The 18,960-nt window shown below is 45.8% G+C and overlaps 1 protein-coding gene across 1 annotated transcript; it reads left to right on the top strand.

The window, feature by feature from the left end:
- Positions 1–4,506: 4,506 nt before the first annotated feature.
- On the top strand, positions 4,507–18,725 carry LOC311311089 (E3 ubiquitin-protein ligase MARCHF9-like; the record flags this gene model as incomplete). Its single annotated transcript, XM_084440728.1, has 4 exons — positions 4,507–4,821; positions 15,773–15,928; positions 16,129–16,321; positions 18,394–18,725. The coding sequence occupies 4 exons, from the start codon at positions 4,507–4,509 to the stop codon at positions 18,723–18,725; spliced, it is 996 nt and encodes a 331-aa protein (XP_084296854.1).
- Between the last annotated feature and the right edge of the window lie 235 nt (positions 18,726–18,960).

Below are 18,960 nucleotides of genomic sequence, written 5' to 3'. Positions count from 1 at the left end.
AGTAGAGATAGCAGGACATAAACAGCCTGTTAGCAGAGATAGCAGGACATAAACAGCCTGTTAGAGATAGCAGGACATAAAAAGCCTGTTAGTAGAGATAGCAGGGCATAAGCAGCCTGTCAGTAGAGATAGCAGTAGAGAGAGTACAACAATCTTCAGTCTGTCTGAGGTGAAACTCTAATAATTTGTTCAAAGGGGCCTGAAGCCATGAAGACCGCCCAAAGCTTATTAGTGCTAATGGTGGTTTAGGAATAGCACAAGGGCCTCATTTATAAAGCTTGCGTACGCACAAAAGAATGCGTACGCCACTCCTAAACAAACTGGGATTTATACACCAGGCTAGGTCCAGCCTGGCTTATGTACGTGGCTGGCTTGTTTCTGTTCAGGACTGGTAGGACGGAAGCTAGTCATGCCACTGAAATAGTTGTGAATTGAAATGACATGAAATAATGTCGAATAAATTAAGATAGGTCACCTGGACACATCAGTTCCAATGCTTGAGTTGCATACAGAGAAACATAACAGTGGGACTTGTAATTTGTCACTTAATTGGTCACCCAGTTTCTGCAATCAGTTTGACACAGTTAATTCATCTGCAAAACAGACTGTACATTTCCTTCAAAAAAAACAAACAAACGTTTTGTTCCCATGGGAACTCTCCCGTCCGTCTGAAAGAAGGGGGCAGAGAGGAGAGGAAGAAAGGTCGTGGCTAAAGTTAGGAATCAAACAGGCTCGTGCTCAAATGGGAATTGAACTCATGATCTTACGCATGGGAGTTGGCTGCTTTATCCACTACATTACCAAGGAACTTGGAAGAGTGGGAGGTCTGTTTTTATTTTGGTGTGCTGGGAACAGGAGGAGCAGAAAACAAAACAGAGTTGCATACACAGAGAAACATAACAGTAAGCACAATTCTATATCAATGGGACTTGTAATTGGTCACTTCATTGGTCACCCAGTCTCTGCAATCAGTTTGACACAGTAAATTAATCTCCAAAACAGACTGTATATTTCCTTAAAAATAAAAAATAAAATGTTTTGTTCCCATGGAATCTCTCCCGTCTGAAAAAAGGGGGCAGAGAGGAGAGGAAGAAGGGGTGTGGCTTAAGTTAAAAATCAAACAGGATCAGGCTCAACCGGGAATCAAACCCATGTTCTACAATGGAGAGTTTGGATACTTGATTCTGATTGGCTAGCAGCCATGGTAAAATACTCTGTAACCCACGGCTGCGACCGCATAACAATTAGTATTAATGCGCTGTAAATCTCATTGACAAGGCCATTGATAAGATCAAGCGGTAGGCTATGCTTTGCGTAGCAACCACTCGCAGCAACCTCGCCTTTTTGGTATCCTATTACAAAAACACACTCATCAGTTCGACTCCAACACTTCCACACCCCTACCAGCAAAAACGAGTGCTCTGGAGAACTGTTTTAATAACTGCACCATGGCTGGAAATATTCAAATAAACGTGAACCACCCAAATTATGTCTTATGGCTTATGTGAACAAGGCCAACCCAAATAGGCGAGATAGCCTATGTTGCCTAGCAACCATTTAATTCAGAACTATAGCCTATCGCGGAAGATTTTGTAAATACTAAAATGATAAGAATGATCAGTAAATAAATGATTGAATGTTACTACTGAGTGCTTTTTGTGAATATAGATATATATAATAATTAATAAATAATAATTATAATATTATTATTATAATAATTCCTTTATTTATTAGTTCGGCGCTCGTATGTTTTCTCAATAAACCAGACTTAACCTGTTTGAGCGAATCTTGGCAAATCCTTTTTAGCTAGATCAGTTAAAAATCTTCTACATTAACTTGTTCGACGCACACATGAGGCTCTAGGTGAAGTGAATCTTTTCTGGACGAGGATAATCAAGACAGTAGAGAACTGTAAAGAACCTGAACAGTAGAGAACTGTAAACAACCTAGACTGTAGAATTGAGAGAGTGCTCTTCCTGCTTTGGACACGCTGTCTGCCAGCACAATCTGTGTGCTTGGTGTGGGGTGATGGAGTGATGTGGCTGAGTGTGTAGACAGACTGCTCAGCTAGGACTATGTGCTCACTGTGTGTGTGTGTGTGTGTGTGTGTGTGTGTGTGTGTGTGTGTGTGTGGGTGTGTGTGGGTGTGTGTGTGTGTGTGTCTGTGTGTGTGTTTGTGTGTGTGTGTGTGTGTGTGTGTGTGTGTGTGTGTGTGTGTGCGTGTGTGTGTGTCTGTGTGTCATCACTGCACAACTCTCATAAGATAACTCATGAGACATATGGTGTTGCATTGTTCTTGACCAATAGCCAATACTGCTGCTGTCCTTGGCTCTGACACAACTACTACCCTCCCCCAGTTTACCAACACTGCAGTGAGCCTAGTGCTGCAATAATGTACACTTCTAAACACAGAAGGTGCCAGACTTATATAGGAGTCGTATTTCCCTAGCCTCTCTATCTGTTGCCCTTTTCTTCATAGTGAGTTGAGAGTATGTTTAATATTATCTTATAATGTCAGCTTGCCGTATTGGTCGATTACAACCAGACGAGGCTCAGATGTGATGGTTTCCACACAATGGACAGGGCCTGTTAACCGGACAGCCCAGCTGCCCTTGGGGCTTGTAAAGCACTAGCTTCAAGAGGCAAACAGGACACAGGTCATAAGACTCTGGTAGCCAATTATTATTCTACACATCAGCTGGGTTGGCCTATGACATTTAAGTGTCATTTCACAATAGCCCCACCTGACATGGCGGCGGCGGCGGCCCTGAGTTTACAACGAAATGTAGGCTATTTGGAATGGGTTTTGTGTTTGTTCTTTCAAACTCATGATATATTATTGAGTTTGAATAAGTCTGTATGATACACTTGTGTTTTCCTATTGGCTGCTGCATGCGCAGCAACCAGAATCGTGTCACTTCACATCCTCCATTTCACTGTGGGCTACTTTTCGTGATTAATTTCTTATTAGATGCCTTACAATGTTTCTTCTTCCTTCATTGGTGTTTGAGTAGGGTGCTACAATGTGACCGAACGACTGACATTTGTTTTAAATGTATCTAACTGGTAGAAGGTTCAGCTCATGTAACAGACTGAAAACAATAATCACTTCAACGTTTAGATTTCCCGCGATACTCTGAACACCACGTGGCTGCAACGTCACACGGAAACCAGCACCTCGGACAGCGTCTTCTGCGCACGCGCAGAAGAACTGTGTTTCTCCCCATCACCCACAGACGGAGAATGGAAAATGCTTTTTAAAAAACGGACAGGACACTGACAGATCAACACGTCTGCGTTTTAATTAGCATGTTTTCTCACGACAGGACATTCAGCATGTCCTTCCTCGAAATAGGTTTAGGAAAAGGCACGGTTACTAGCAAATTGAATCGCCTATGCAAAATAACGTTGTAATGGTACTGAATGGCCGAATATGATTAGTTATCATTCACAGATATATAAGTGTTATTTGAAAGTTGTACCGAGGAGGATTTCGATGTAATCATTTGCTGACGTCTGTTCCTTCCCGGGAATCTTCGCTCTCCCTTCTGTGTTGTGCAGGAATGGTTGCCGGAAGATGAAAAAATATGGGAATTAAATGCCAGATGGATGTGTTTTACTACATGTTTTTATCTTGTCCGATCCTGTTTAAAATGCGAACACGTTGGATTGTAAAGTGGCTGTCGGACTTGTGTGGAGGAGGAACGGTGTGGGACGTGTTCTCCATCTACCAGCCAGAAAACACACAGTAAGGAAAACCCGCGGACTGGCATGCCACCGAGGGACAATCAAAAGACTCATCTCGTCGAATTTAAACTCGCCTTTTTGGGTTAAGCATGAGGCCAACCAAGCATTGGTGGATTTACTGATGTCATATCGACATCTATTTTGATAACATCTTTTATAGATCATCTCCGAGCCTTTAACGCCCCCCCCCCCCCCCCCCACACACACACACACACACACACACGTTGCCCTGTCGAAATAGATAGCCTACCACATTTTCGATGCGAACATTTCAAACGAATTGATCGAAAATGTTGATGAGACGATTCAACTGGACCTCATAGCCAGTTGGTTATACTCATCTCTTATATTGAACGCGTGGAGTTTTTTGTACCATCCTGAAAGAAACAGCCAACCATGAAAAAAACTTCCGCATTGGCTGTGCCTAATACACAAGGTGTACCCAGAAGAATGTAGACGCGGTGATCTCTATTTACAATATGCTATTTGAATATCTGTTGACCGTGATTTGTTCTGGGCAGCCATGCTCCTCTCATAATTTGTTTTTATATCCATAACTTGTATGCTACTTGAACCAAATAGCACTGGGCCATGATGGGCTCACGATAGGCCTAACAATAATAATAATAACAACAACAACAATAATAATAATAGACCCAATTGACTTATGTTTGGCAAGTGCTAAGAAATAGGCTACGTGATGGATTCAACTCTATGTTTTCTATTTCACAAAGCTCAATGTTGCCTATGTAGTTCATAATGTTCAAGTACCGGATCCGTATGTTTTTCAACGAACTGAAAGTTCTGGTTTTGATGCGGTCTGGCTCAAGACGGGAAACCGATTCAGAACCAGACAGACGAACAAGCATGCGAGGGCTTGGGATGGGAGGCTGTGGATGGCCTCCGTTCGACTGCTCTACCCGGGACGATGAAGAGGAGTACTACGGTACCGACCCCCGACCGAGGAGCCTGGGATTCGAGGAGAAAGCAGGCCTGGACGGCGTGTCGCTCACCAGTCTGGACAGCGGGATGCGCTCGCCGCAGTGTCGAATCTGCTTCCAGGGTCCCGAGCAGGTAAGAGACCCTGCAACACAGGGTTGGAGGTCAAATCTGCGTCAACTGATCTTAAATGAAGTACTAAACATTCTTATTTTGATGTTTGCATTCAAGGGATGATTGAGTCAAGATGAAATTGACCCAAACGTGTCCACTCTCTGTCCAAAGTTTATCCTCCAACAAAGTTATACTATTTATACCATTCATTCATTCATTCATTCATTCATTCATTCATTCATTCATTAGGACTACCTCCGCCCCAGCGAAAGCGCAGGGTGAAAGGTAATGTTTTTAGTGGCATGCATTTATTTGTTTCTTGGTTTATTTATGTATTTCTTAGCAGGATTACGCAAAAACTATCTGACCGATTCTTATGAAACTCGGTGCAGGGGTGTAGCATGGGCCAACTTAGAACCCATTGCCTTTTGGAGTGGATCTGACCTGAGGAGAGCGCCACAGAGCCGCCCAAACACGGCCATCCATTCACCACGCCGGTCTGAGTAAGTACATCCCAGTAGGGGAAGGACCGGCGGCCAGGATGAAATCACGGAGTCTGGAGGTGTTCTCCTCCCACTCCGCAAGCCAGGTGTGGTCCGCCCATCCTGCCTCGCTGATGTTAAGATCTCTGCACTGCTGCAGGAGATCCCGTGCGGCATAAAAGGGTATCTTGACTTGAGACGCCGGGGAGGCTCCGCTGTTGCAGCAAGCCTGTCATGGAGCAGATGGTTAGGATCCACAACCCGGCAGGCAAGACGTGCTGTGGTTCCTGTGCGGCGGAGGCCAGCGGGCTGGATGCCTGCAAGGATGGGAAGGTTTTCCACAGAAGTGGGATGCAGGCATCATGTCACGATGTGCAAGGGTTTGTTGATAGGCAGATTGATGAGGCAGGTGTGAGCGCTGCAGCACCACACCGGTGCGCAATATTCACTGGTTGAGTAGACCAGAGCTAGGGCTGCCGTACGGAATGGTTTTGCGCCGGCGCCCCAGCCTGATCGGACCAGTCGCCTCATCAATGCCAAACAAGCTGCTAACTTCTTGTGTAGTGACATGAGGTGTCGGCAGAACGTGAGCAACCTTTCCAATGTCATGCGGAGATAGGTTGGTTTGGCGCAGCATGGCAGGAGTGTTCCATCGATGTGTACTCGGAGCTCACGTTTGGCTTCCTTGCTGTTAAGGTGGAAGGCCGCTAACACCGTCTTTGCCTAGCTGAGCATCAATCTCCATTTCCGGAGGTATGCCGCTAGTTTCTGCATGTCCTGGCTCAGGGTCTCCTCCACGGCCTGCCAATCTCCAGCGGAGTACACCAGCGCAAGGTCGTCTGCGTAGGCATACTTCCTGGAGACTGTGGTCGGCAGGTCGTAGGTGTAGATGTTATAAAGGAAGGGGGCCAGGACAGATCCCTGGGGGACACCATTCTTAAGGCGTTGCAACCTGCTTCACTCTCCGCTACCGGTGGTGAGGGTAAAGCTGCAGTGTCAGACAAGATCCATGATCATGCTGACCATGTGCTTATCCGGCAGCAGGTGGAGCAGCTTGCAGGTGAGGCCGTGGTGCCGTGTCGTAGGCAGCTGTCAGGTCTATAAAGACAGCTCCGGCCTTCTTGACCGAAAAGCTGTCCTCGATGTCTTAAGTCATCAATGTGACTTGATCTACGGTCGATCTCCCACTTCGGAACCCGGCCTGCTCCTGTGGGAGCAGCGGGTCGATGATTGGTTTGACGCGGGCGTAGATGAGGCGCTCGAGGATCTTGAAGGGGACACATAGCAGAGAGATGGGGCGGTTACTCTTGGGGTCCTCTTCAGGCTTGTTCTGCTTCAGGCTTGTTTGGCTTCAGGCTTGTTCAGCTTACTCTTAGGGCTCCTCTCCAGATTGTGGGGATGTTGAGTTGGCGCAAGGAGCCGCATGTAGCTCAGGAGGTAGAGCTGCCGGCTGGGGATCACAAGGTCCCAGCTCCTGGCGTTGTGCCGAAGTGTCCTTGAGCAAGACACTGAACCCCAAAAATTGCTCATGTGCAGCACGGTGGCGCACAAGAAGGTCACAGCAAGAAGGTCTCCGGTCCTTTCTGTGTGGAGTTTGCATGTTCTCTCCGTGTTTGCAAGGCGAAGACGGACAGGAGCACTTGGTTGGCCCAGTAGGAGCACTTGGTTGGCCCAGTTTTCCAGTGACTGGAGACGAAGCTGGTTGTGCCCTTGGGATCGTACAACAGGGCCAGGCTGTTGTTAGCTGCCTAAGCAGCCAGGTTCTCTCCGTTGGGTGTATTGGTGCTGTACCCCCAATCTTCATGCTGGCAATTAAATCCGCCAGCATAGAGACAGAGGTGGGGGAAGATTCGCGAGGGCGGAGGTTTGTAGACGTTGACGATTTATTTTAAAGCCGGCAATGTCCAATCGGGGATTGGTCGGCAAGAGTCCAGTTCAACCTTTGGTGGACGAACGTTGCAAGGCCATGCTTCCTGCTTAGGATAGACCCAGCTAGAGCAGAGAAATTTTGGAGAACTAGCTTATTTGCTGTTACGCAGTGGGTCTCCTGGAGGAGGATGATGAGGGCCTTGGTGGTGCAGGCCAGATGTTCTATGACGTCGATCTTACTGGGGGTGAGCCCTTCTGGCACCGCCGGCTGCTCTCCCCGCCTGTGGCAGCCGAAGGCCAGCCTGGATGGTGGGCCTCAGTTGACAGACTTTGCTTTGCTTGCGGTGTTAATCGCAGCTATTGACGGGGGACACCATGAGAAGTTATCTGCCTCGCCCCCCTGTGAGAGATAAACCCAGTTCAAAATATAGCATCTCTGTCAAAATGTCAAAGATAAACCCAGTTCAAAATAGTGTCTCTGTCAACAGTCAGAGATAAACCCAGTTCAAAATAGTGTCTCTGTCAACATCATTGTCAAACTGGCATTTAAAAAAGGTTTGAAAAAGGTTTCAGGGGAGATAGAGGTAGAAGGGTGACCCAAACAGATCCATATAAATTCAATCAATCAAAGCTTTATTTGTATAGCGCATTTCATACCCAGAGGCAACACAATACGCTAAATTAGATTCCTACATATACCTGTATAAGTTCTACGCTAGTGACAAAGTGAAAAACTGACAGGTTCTACGTGTTAAGTGATTTCAATGTTAAAGTTGTTCAAATAGTGTAGGGTACTGATTTTGAGAATACTTTAAACTCAGTTTACTCTGTTTGTGTCCAGAGTACATTGATGAACATTAATTGTGACCTTGTCTGAGTGTGATAGTATGATACAGATGGTGGTTTCCTGTTTGTGTTCTTGTCCTTGTCACCAACATTATCCCATCAGAAAAAGCATGCAGATCTGTGTTCGATTGTTCGTCACCGTCCATCTCTGTGCCAGCTGCAGTCTCAAGAGTTATGTTGTCATCGCAAATATTGCATTTCATCTCTGGCAGAACAGGAAAGTCACGTCATGTAAAACAATGTATGAAGTGCGAAGGAATAAACAGCAATGACATCATTAGGGAATTGATTTCAGTGTTTTGACATTTAGCCCAAATACGTTCTTCTAAACCAAATTGAGCACATTAGGAAATCTAATTCACAGTTTTGTTTCAAATAAATAAATTGATATATTTATATCGATATGGACTTGCTATAAGCTAGACTTAGGCAGTAATAGTATTATAGAAAAGTCTCTGATATAACTGTACTCAGAGGGAATCAAATGAGACACAACTCTTGAACACTTTTAATGAGGCCTGGAGGAGTCCTTTGAAAGCAGGAACGTGGGTCCGTTGATGGAACGGAGATGACAACATTGCAGAGAGTTGATTTCTATGAGTGTCATGATGGGGACTTGCTGTGCAGAAGAATGAGGAAAGCACTGTAGGGACTGTGAGAGGGAGCTCGGTGGGGGGGGGGGGTCAGTTCCCCAACCTTACCCCTAACCTCAGGAGGTTCCACAGATGGAAGGTGGAGGGTTCTCCTTCTAAAATGAAACAATATGGTTCCAAGAATATTCTTTAGATTGTTTCTGTGTTATAAGCAGTGAGGTAGTGCTTGTATCTGTGTTATAAGCAGTGAGGTAGTGATTGTATCTGTGTTATAAGCAGTGAGGTAGTGCTTGTTTTCTGTGTTATAAGCAGTGAGGTAGTGCTTGTATCTGTGTTATAAGCAGTGAGGTAGTGCTTGTTTTCTGTGTTATAAGCAGTAGGGTTGGGCGATGTGTGCTGAAATATGACATCACGATGTGGCCATCCAAACATCGCGATGGACGATGATATCGTCATTTTATGGAAATAATAATAATAATAAAATAAAACGAAAAAAAAAAAAGTAAAACATGTATTATAGGCCTATTACGTATCCCGGGTAGGCTATTGTAGAATCAGGCTTCACATTAACTGGCTACATGACGCAGTCACTTTATATGAAATAACTTATATTTAATTTAGAGAGAAAATGCAAGTCTACAATAGCCTACCCGGGATACGTAATAGGCCTATAAAACATGTTTTACTTTTTTTTCGAACAAATATGATAATGACGCCACCATGGCTATCTTGCACAAATCAGCACTGCTTGATCCAAGATACCGAGGGGAACACATGCAGCCACCCGAGCTGAACCACGTCAAGACCGAGCTGGTTGCAGAGATGGTAGCAACAACGACCCGTGCAGAGCGCCCAACAGTCAGTCCCACCACGCAGGAAGATCAGTCCAGCGCTGCTGCTCCTAAGAAGAGCAGAAGCTCGCTGGGCAGTCTTCTAGGGGGAAAAAACTAACCAGCTACGCGCACTGCTGCTGAAATCGCAGAGGTAGAGATCACAGCCTACTTGCTGGAAGAGACAATTGACGGAGATGACGATCCACTCAGATGATGGAAAGATAACCAAACGAGGTTTACTTTTATGGCTAGTATTGCGCGTAAATACCTCTCCATATGCGCAACCAGCACACCATCAGAGCGCGTGTTCAGCACCGCAGGTAGTGTTGTCACTCCTCTCCGCTCCCTACTAAAGCCTGATAAAGTGAACATGCTGGTTTTCTTAGCCAGGAATCTAGAATAGAAAGAGTAGGCCTAAACCCTGGGGTAAGAGTATAGAGTCAGATTGTGGAGTTTTTGTTAGCCATTTTTTATGCCATTTGTGGTATTTTTTTTTTTAAATATGTAAATAACAATTATTTACAATTTCTTTATTATTATTTCTTTATTATTATTCAACGAAATATGCGGTTGATAAACACGGGCCCTATCAAATTTTGTGAGTTGTTTATTTTATGCATAATGGCCCAGAAGCCACACATTTAAATAAAGCAGAATTTACATTGTATTTTATTGTGGTCTTTTGATTAAAGTAGGCAAGTAAGTACGAAACGAAATGATTATTTAACCGGGTATCTACATTTCTACATGCATATTAACTTTGGTATCTACATTTCAGGTCCCGTTGGCGAGTCTAGGTTCTGATTGGGTCTTTCTAGGTTGTTATTCTGCCCAGAAATGAGCATTTAGCTTGCCTGCATGTACGTGTTATAATAGCAATGAAACAAAATATTTTCTGTTCTACAGTAGGCCTAGTGTGTCATTTATTGATAGTTGGTTCGCTTAGAACCTTGAACTGGACTCATTAATGAAAAGCGTTGTAGGCCTCAATGTGGCGAAAAGGTAAGAAATAAATTGCAAAAAAATAGGCTAATGCTATATGATTGTTGTAACAGGTAATATGTATGTTGCATGTGGCTGATCATGGCAGGCTAAGTTTGATGAAATCGTTTATCAAGTCGAGTCCGAAGACCCTACTATTATAGGCCTAGTCTTGTATCATAAATGACTGAGGGAAGAAGTTGCAAATGTTTGCCTATGCCCTTCCAATACATTGTTTATGTGTCATATAATTTAACAGATTATAATTTATACAGCTAAACAAACATGATGTTCACTCCGTGTCCGTGTGTAAAATGTTCCATGAGCGCACGGGCTGTTGAACTACATCAAATTGAGATAATGTTTGTTAAGCTATAGATACATTCTAATCTGTTACATTTTATGACACATAGGCCTAGAATTAGTAGATTACGACTCAAATTAGTTAATCTAATTATTTACAATGTTTAAAGAAGCAGAAATAACTCCGGTATAGGCGTCGACTCGCACCATATGCCTCTCGCTCAGTTTGCTGTCCAAATTCTTCACGAAGGACACAATAACTGTGGGAAACGTATTAAATGGTCTTCATTAATGTAGGCCTACACATATATAATACCCAACTGTTCCATTTTCACAGCTCAAGTGTTTAAAAAGCGCCGATGTGACGATGGTTCTCAACCATCGTATTTTTCTATCAACCATTGGCGATGGACGATGATATCGTCCATCGGCCCAACCCTAATAAGCAGTGAGGTAGTGCTTGTATCTGTGTTATAAGCAGTGAGATAGTGCTTGTTTTCTGTGTTATAAGCAGTGAGGTAGTGATTGTATCTGTGTTATAAGCAATGAGGTAATGATTGTTTCTGTGTTATAAGCAGTGAGGTAGTGCTTGTATCTGTGTTATAAGCAGTGAGGTAATGATTGTTTCTGTGTTATAAGCAGTGAGGTAGTGCTTGTATCTGTGTTATAAGCAGTGAGGTAGTGCTTGTATCTGTGTTATTAGCAGTGAGGTAATGATTGTTTCTGTGTTATAAGCAGTGAGGTAGTGCTTGTATCTGTGTTATAAGCAGTGAGGTAATGATTGTTTCTGTGTTATAAGCAGTGAGGTAGTGTTTGTATCTGTGTTATAAGCAGTGAGGTAGTGTTTGTATCTGTGATATTAGCAGTGAGGTAGTGCTTGTTTCTGTGTTATAAGCAGTGAGGTAGTGATTGTTTCTGTGTTATAAGCAGTGAGGTAGTGATTGTTTCTGTGTTATAAGCAGTGAGGTAGTGCTTGTATCTGTGTTATAAGCAGTGAGGTAGTGATTGTTTCTGTGTTATAAGCAGTGAGGTAGTGATTGTTTCTGTGTTATAAGCAGTGAGGTAGTGATTGTATCTGTGTTATAAGCAGTGAGGTAGTGCTTGTTTCTGTGTTATAAGCAGTGAGGTAGTGCTTGTTTCTGTGTTATAAGCAGTGAGGTAATGCTTGTGTTCTGAGGCTCTGAGCTCTGAGCCAGAGTGAAGATGTGTAAGGGATTGGACTGCAGGCGGATTCTGACATTCTTCCAGCATCTTGCATCTTCCAGCACACTAACGTTACTCGAGACTAGTGTTGCACTAGACTATTTAGTTTAGTTTATTGGTTTAATACAGAGACAGTGCATATTAAGGAACATTTCTGTAAATATGCCAGTTTAGCCAGATTGGCTATTTGCGTTAGCCTATGTGTATGGCATATTGGCATGTGTTGTTGTAGTATTCCATAAGGTGATTGCTGTAGCATAGCGCATGGAAGAGGTTTCTGGTGTAGGTCGGGGGTTCTCAACCTTTTTGAGCCATGGCCCACCAAATAAAACAAGACTTATTGATCTAGGAAAGCAGTTTTGTGTTCATGATACCCTGTAACCCCAGGTATGTGTGAATACCAGATTGATTTATCTAGGAAAGCAGTTTTGTACTCTCCTGGCTGGCTGTTGGAATGAAGCCGTATAGGCTACGTATGGATCTGTACCGCAGATCTGCTCCCTGCGCCAGCGTGTGTGTTGAGATGGCTAAGCAGCGCACGCCGCCTGCATTCACGTAGCGCCCGTGAGTGAGTGAGTGAGTGAGTGAGTGAGTGAGTGAGTGAGTGAGTGAGTGAGTGAGTGAGTGAGTGAGTGAGTGAGTGAGTGAGTGAGGGAGGGAAATAGTAGTCTTAGTAGGCTTGGCGTTTACCAAATGAGTAAATCTGATCACCTCGTGATAATATTTTACACTGTATAGTCAGAGATTCAGTAACTCATGTCTGACCAGAGACTAACCTCTTCTTTTCACTGTATGGTTTTTCAGGCAGCAGTGACTGTAATTGTGTGTGTGTGTGTGTGTGTGTGTGTGTGTGTGTGTGTGTGTGTGTGTATGTGCGCACATGCATACATCCCAAATGATATGGTCCAAGGAGAGAAGAAGATGATAAAGAGATAGGAGAGGGGGAGGAGGATAATGAGAGGGGGAGGGGAGGAGGTGGGGGAAGGGAGAAGGGGAAGGGTAGGAGGATGGGGGAGGGGTAGGAGGATGGGGGAGGGGGAGGAGGGGAGGGGAGGAGGAGGAGGAGGAAGAGGTGGGGGAAGGGGAGGAGGGGAGGGGAGGAGGAGGAAGAGGTGGGGGAGGAGGGGAGGGGAGGAGGAGGAAGAGGTGGGGGAGGGGGAGGAGGATGGAGATGGGGGAGGAGGATAGGGGAGGGGAGGAGAGAAAGAGGTAAGAGATGTACAGAAGAGGCCTGAGCAGCAGTGATATCTACAGTGAGGAATGGTAAATATTGATAAAAACCATACAAACTGATATCTACTATGGGGAATGGTAAATATTGATATAAACCATACAAACTGATATCTACTATGGGGAATGGTAAATATTGATATAAACCATACAAACTGATATCTACAGTGGGGAATGGTAAATATTGATATAAACCATACAAACCGATATCTACAATGGGGAATGGTAAATATTGATATAAACCATATCAAGTCGCTGCGCTGCGCGACTTGTTGACGGGAGGGGTTGCTGCGCGACTTGTTGACGGGGGGGTGCTGCGCGATTTGTTGACGGTTGGCAGGCCAGTTGGCACGCCAGGCCACCGGGAAAATTCCCGGTGCTCCCGATGGCCAGTCCGCCCCTGAGTGAATGTAACAGCAGAGTTTACCTCTCCAACAACAGGAGTCATGGGCGGTGAATGACCATGCCACGCTGGCAGACACACAGGGAGATGTGAGCGCTGACTCAGCAGCTACCCCTCCCTCCGTCACCCCCTCCTACTCTCTGCCTCTCCCTGCACTCTCTCCCTCTACAGTGGCCCTGTGGCTTTCTGGAATCTGAGCACACACACTGAGGAAAACTCACCCATTGGAACACACACACACACACACACACACACACACACACACACACACACTGCAAAGATAGAAAGAGCTATCTGTGTGTGTGGAGGGGAGTGGGGGGTGTCGGGGGGGGGATGAGTGAAGAAAAACACAACGAACACACAGCACATGAGAGGGAAGAAGGGATGAACAGATAAAAGCTATTTGCACTTTAGGCATTTAGAAACGAGCAGGGACGGGCATGTGGAGAAATTATCACTGCAGTAATGAGGGCATTTACATAAACATACACAAACACATCTGCTGCTCTCTTTTCACTCATTCTCCTTGCTACAGTACATTTACAAGCTGTAATCCTCGCGGCCCTCACTGCTGTCTATCTCCAGCCCTCGCGGCCCTCACGACTCTTTATCTCCAGCCCTCCAACTAACCCTAACCCCCCCCCAACATCCAGCCCTCAAACTAACCCTACCCCCCCCCAACATCCAGCCCTCAAACTAACCCTACCCCCCCCCCCCCAACGTCCAGCCCTCAAACTAACCCAACCCCCCCCCCCCAACGTCCAGCCCTCCAACTAACCCTACCCCCCCCAACATCCAGCCCTCAAACTAACCCTACCCCCCCCCAACATCCAGCCCTCAAACTAACCCTACCCCCCCCCAACGTCCAGCCCTCAAACTAACCCTACCCCCCCCCAACATCCAGCCCTCAAACTAACCCTACCCCCCCCAACATCCAGCCCTCAAACTAACCCTACCCCCCCCCAACATCCAGCCCTCAAACTAACCCTACCCCCCCCCAACATCCAGCCCTCAAACTAACCCTACCCCCCCCCAACATCCAGCCCTCAAACTAACCCTACCCCCCCCAACGTCCAGCCCTCAAACTAACCCTTACCCTCTCTACCTCCGACTTTCAGGGGGCAGCCCTACATATGTATCCTTCCATAGATGTGCTACCCTTCATAGATGTACCCTTCCATAGATGTACCCTTCCATAGATGTGCTGCCATTCCATAGATGTACCCTTCCATAGATGTACCCTTCCATAGATGTACCCTTCCATAGATGTGCTGCTTCCATACAAGTACCACCCCTCCATGTACCCCTCCATGGATGGAAGGTCCCTTGTTCAGATGTGCACCTCCATTTTCATTATTCATTATTGATCATGCATTTTGCCATTTGCTGCTAGTGTGCACATATTACCACAGATAGTGTGAAGTCTACTTTACTGCCCTTCTTGTGTGCTGTAATACCCCGATGTCAACTGACATTTATGGGCCTCTTACTGTCCACACCCACCTCCATCACACAAAAATGTCACCTTTATGTACCGTCACTGTGCTCTATGCATTCTGTAGTGTGCAACACCAGGCACATGTATACCATCTTGTCACCATGGTCACGCTCGCTCATCCTTTCCTCGCCAACATGACGACGTATATCTGGACCAGCTGACAGTAATAGAAGGGAATTAAACGCAAGATGATTGGACAGGTCACCTGACCCTGACCCCTGGCCACAGCCAGTGGCGATGGCATGACATCGATGTTGTTTATGCGTGAATCTCATGTAGTCATGGCAACAGCAGAAATGGCGCCTGCCAGCTCTATTCATAACAGGGATATGGCAGAAAAATCATAGATTTTTAGTGGATCATATTATCTAGGTCCTGAGAGTGTCTTGTGAGTAGACTGGTCCAAAAACATGTATTCAAATGATCAAAATAGCTATGATTTGCTCTAATTTTGACTGTGTATTGGCTACTACTGTGCCACAATGGTGGCTATCAACTCGTTAAATCTACACAGCTGGTCCAATCTGAGTGTGTTCACGGTAAAAGGGGAGGTATTTACATGAAATGACCAATCGCAACCTTAGTATGGGCATTTGGACCTGGCCATGGACAAGGCAAACGAACCTGAAGTTGTCGCGCTAACCCAATAATCCTGTTTGGTAGTACAGGGCCCTGGACAGTGCTAGTCTGAGGCCTGGGTTCTGAGTGCTGTTGCTCTGTGTGTCCTGCAGGGGGAGCTGCTGAGCCCGTGTCGCTGTGCCGGGTCCGTGCGCTGTACCCACCAGCCCTGTCTCATTCGCTGGATCAGCGAGAGAGGCTCCTGGAGCTGTGAGCTCTGCTACTTCAAGTACCATGTCCTGGCCATCAGCACCAAGAACCCGCTGCAGGTACGTGTGTGTGTGTGTGTGTGTGTGTGTGTGTGTGTGTGTGTGTGTGTGTGTACATGTGTGTACATGTGTGTATGTATGTGTGTGTGTGTGTGTGTGTGTGTGTGTGTATACATGTGTTGAGATCATGCCTATTTACTTACTCTCTTCCTCCCTCCTCCCCCCACTTCCTCTCTCTCTCTCTCCCTCCCTCCATCCAGTGGCAGGCCATCTCCTTGACGGTGATTGAGAAGGTGCAGATCGCTGCCATCATCCTGGGTTCTCTGTTCCTCATGGCCAGCATCTCCTGGCTGGTCTGGTCATCCCTCAGCCCTTCGGCCAAGTGGCAGCGCCAGGACCTGCTCTTCCAGATCTGCTACGGCATGTATGGCTTCATGGACATCGTGTGCATCGGTAAGATCTGCTATGTCATGTATGGCTTCATGGACGTCGTGTGCATCGGTAAGATCTGCTATGTCATGTATGGCTTCATGGACATCGTGTGTATCGGTAAGATCTGCTACGTCATGTATGGCTTCATGGACATCGTGTGCATCGGTAAGATCTGCTATGTCATGTATGGCTTCATGGACATCGTGTGTGTCAGTGAGATACTGGTGTCGGGGTATGAATGCTGTTGCAATAATTCAAGTGTGGCGTGGGAATGGTTGGCCGGCCACATTATTATCAACCTTGTGTGATCAACGGCGCTTTGGACCACAGTGAAATAGCTTGTTATTTACTCCATAGCTATTGGTGTTCATGTTCTTTCGAAAAGATTTTTCAGGCAGCAGTATCTGTAATTATATGTGTGTGTTTATGTGGGTGTGTATTTGTGTGTGTGTGCGTGTGTGTGTGTGTGTGTGTGTGTGTGTGTGTGTGTGTGTGTGTGTGTGTGTGTGTGTGAGAGAGAGAGAGAAGGAGCATCTGTTCATTTTGTTTGTTCCTATTTGGGTGTTTTTCTGACTAACACGACTAGAGTTAGTCTGTGTGGTACAGGATTAGAGTTAGTCTGTGTGGTACAGTATAAAGCTAGTCTGTGGTACAGGATTAGAGTTAGTCTGTGTGGTACAGGGTTAGAGTTAGTCTGTGTGGTACAGGATTAGAGTTAGTCTGTGTGGTACAGTATAGAGTTAGTCTGTGTGGTACAGTAGAGTTAGTCTGTGTGGTACAGGCGTAGAGTTAGTCTGTGTGGTACAGTAGAGTTAGTCTGCGTGGTACAGTAGAGTTAGTCTGTGTGGTACAGGCGTAGAGTTAGTCTGTGTGGTACAGTATAGAGTTAGTCTGTGTGGTACAGTATAGAGTTAGTCTGTGTGGTACAGTATAGAGTTAGTCTGTGTGGTACAGTATAGAGTTAGTCTGTGTGGTACAGGCTTAGTTAGTCTGTGTGGTACAGGCGTAGAGTTAGTCTGTGTGGTACAGGCGTAGAGTTAGTCTGTGTGGTACAGGCGTAGAGTTAGTCTGTGTGGTACAGTATGTCTGCCTCGCAAATGTGCAGCCGCAATAAGAGTCTGCATCCAGACTGTTTAAATATTTACAACACACTTTTGCAAGGGCAGCCTAATCATTTTTAAGTGGTGCAGCCACTTCTATATGTGTCCGTATGTCCGTTCGTAGCAGCAATCAGTAGTAGCCAATACTGTTGCACACCAGCAGAGGGCAATAGAGATTGCTCATAAACCTGCAGTGCTTACTTCACCACCTGGGCGTGATTTATTTTTTAGTTTTTTTGCAGTAGTCCCAGCACACCAAAATCAAGAAGGACACCAATTTTTCCCCCTAGCTGTTATAAAATCACTATAACACACGGCCTCGAGTGGTTTATTGCTTTTATACAACGGTTACTACAGCTATTAGAGTAAAATAAACATTTATTCAAAACGAAGCATCATTCCCTCAATTCCGCAGAGCAAAATAGTTCCCCTAACAAAAGGGTTGCCAAGCAACAACAACAACTACAATGCATTGGATCAAATGGGATGCCATTAATACTGAAAATGGAATGATTTGCGGTCCCAGGTGTGTGTTACAAAGTATTTTAACACGGCTTCCAGCCAATCAGCATCAAGAACCAGAACTAACCGTTGTATAATTTTCTTTAAAGTGTTCTACCAGAGTGAATTCTTCCTTTCTTCTCTTGTCTCTCTCTCTCTCTCTCTCTCTCTCTCTGTGTTCTTTTATCTGTTTGCTTGTTAATACAGTATTCTCCAAATGTCCCTCTCTATCTACCATACAACCTCTCTCTCACTCCAATTCTCCCTACAGTACATTAACATTACAGTCATTTAGCAGACCTTTTATCCAATGCGACTTAAAATAATTGTATTTAAAGTAAGTAGTCAGTGTACTACTACTCGCCAAAACTCACAAGTGCATCAATCTCTCTAAACAAGTGACTAAGAGTGTAATCTAGCGCTAGAGCCAGAATATAGATGCTATAAATCCATCTCTCTCTCTCTCTTTGTCTGACTGGTCTCTTTCTCCAGGCCTTATAATCCACGAGGGTTCGTCTGTTTACCGGATCTTCAAGCGCTGGCAGGCGGTGAATCAGCAGTGGAAGGTGCTTAACTATGAGAAAAGCAAGGACTTGGGAGACCCCGTGAGCTCCAGCAGTAAGGGAGGGGGGCGCGGAGGACGGAACCCCCCCCACAGCTCGTCCAGAGCGGACAGGGGAGGGCGGACGGGCCAGCGTGTTAGGACTATCCTCAACCACCACTGTGGCTACACCATCCTACACCTTCTCAGCCAGCTGAGACCCAGCGAGCCACACATCACCTCCAACAGCCGCGAGGTGGTCATGAGGGTGACCACCGTATGAGAGCGGGCTGCGCGGGGGAGAGGGGGTTCTGGGGAGCAGGAAGGTGTTGGACGACCCTTGACCCCTGGCCTCACCCCCCTGCTCTGACTGTCTAGCTGAAAGCACGCGTGGTGCAGCGAGAGGAACCAACACAAGAGCATGGATGCAGACATCCTGTTAATCCTGCTGGAACCCCTATGAGACACGAGGGGACGGACAGCAGTCAAACCGTTAATATAAGACATAAGACATTGGA

Source organism: Borostomias antarcticus (genome assembly GCF_949987555.1).
Source record: "Borostomias antarcticus genome assembly, chromosome: 7".
NCBI lineage: Eukaryota > Metazoa > Chordata > Actinopteri > Stomiiformes > Stomiidae > Borostomias > Borostomias antarcticus.
This window is presented reverse-complemented; position numbering and strand designations above follow the sequence as displayed.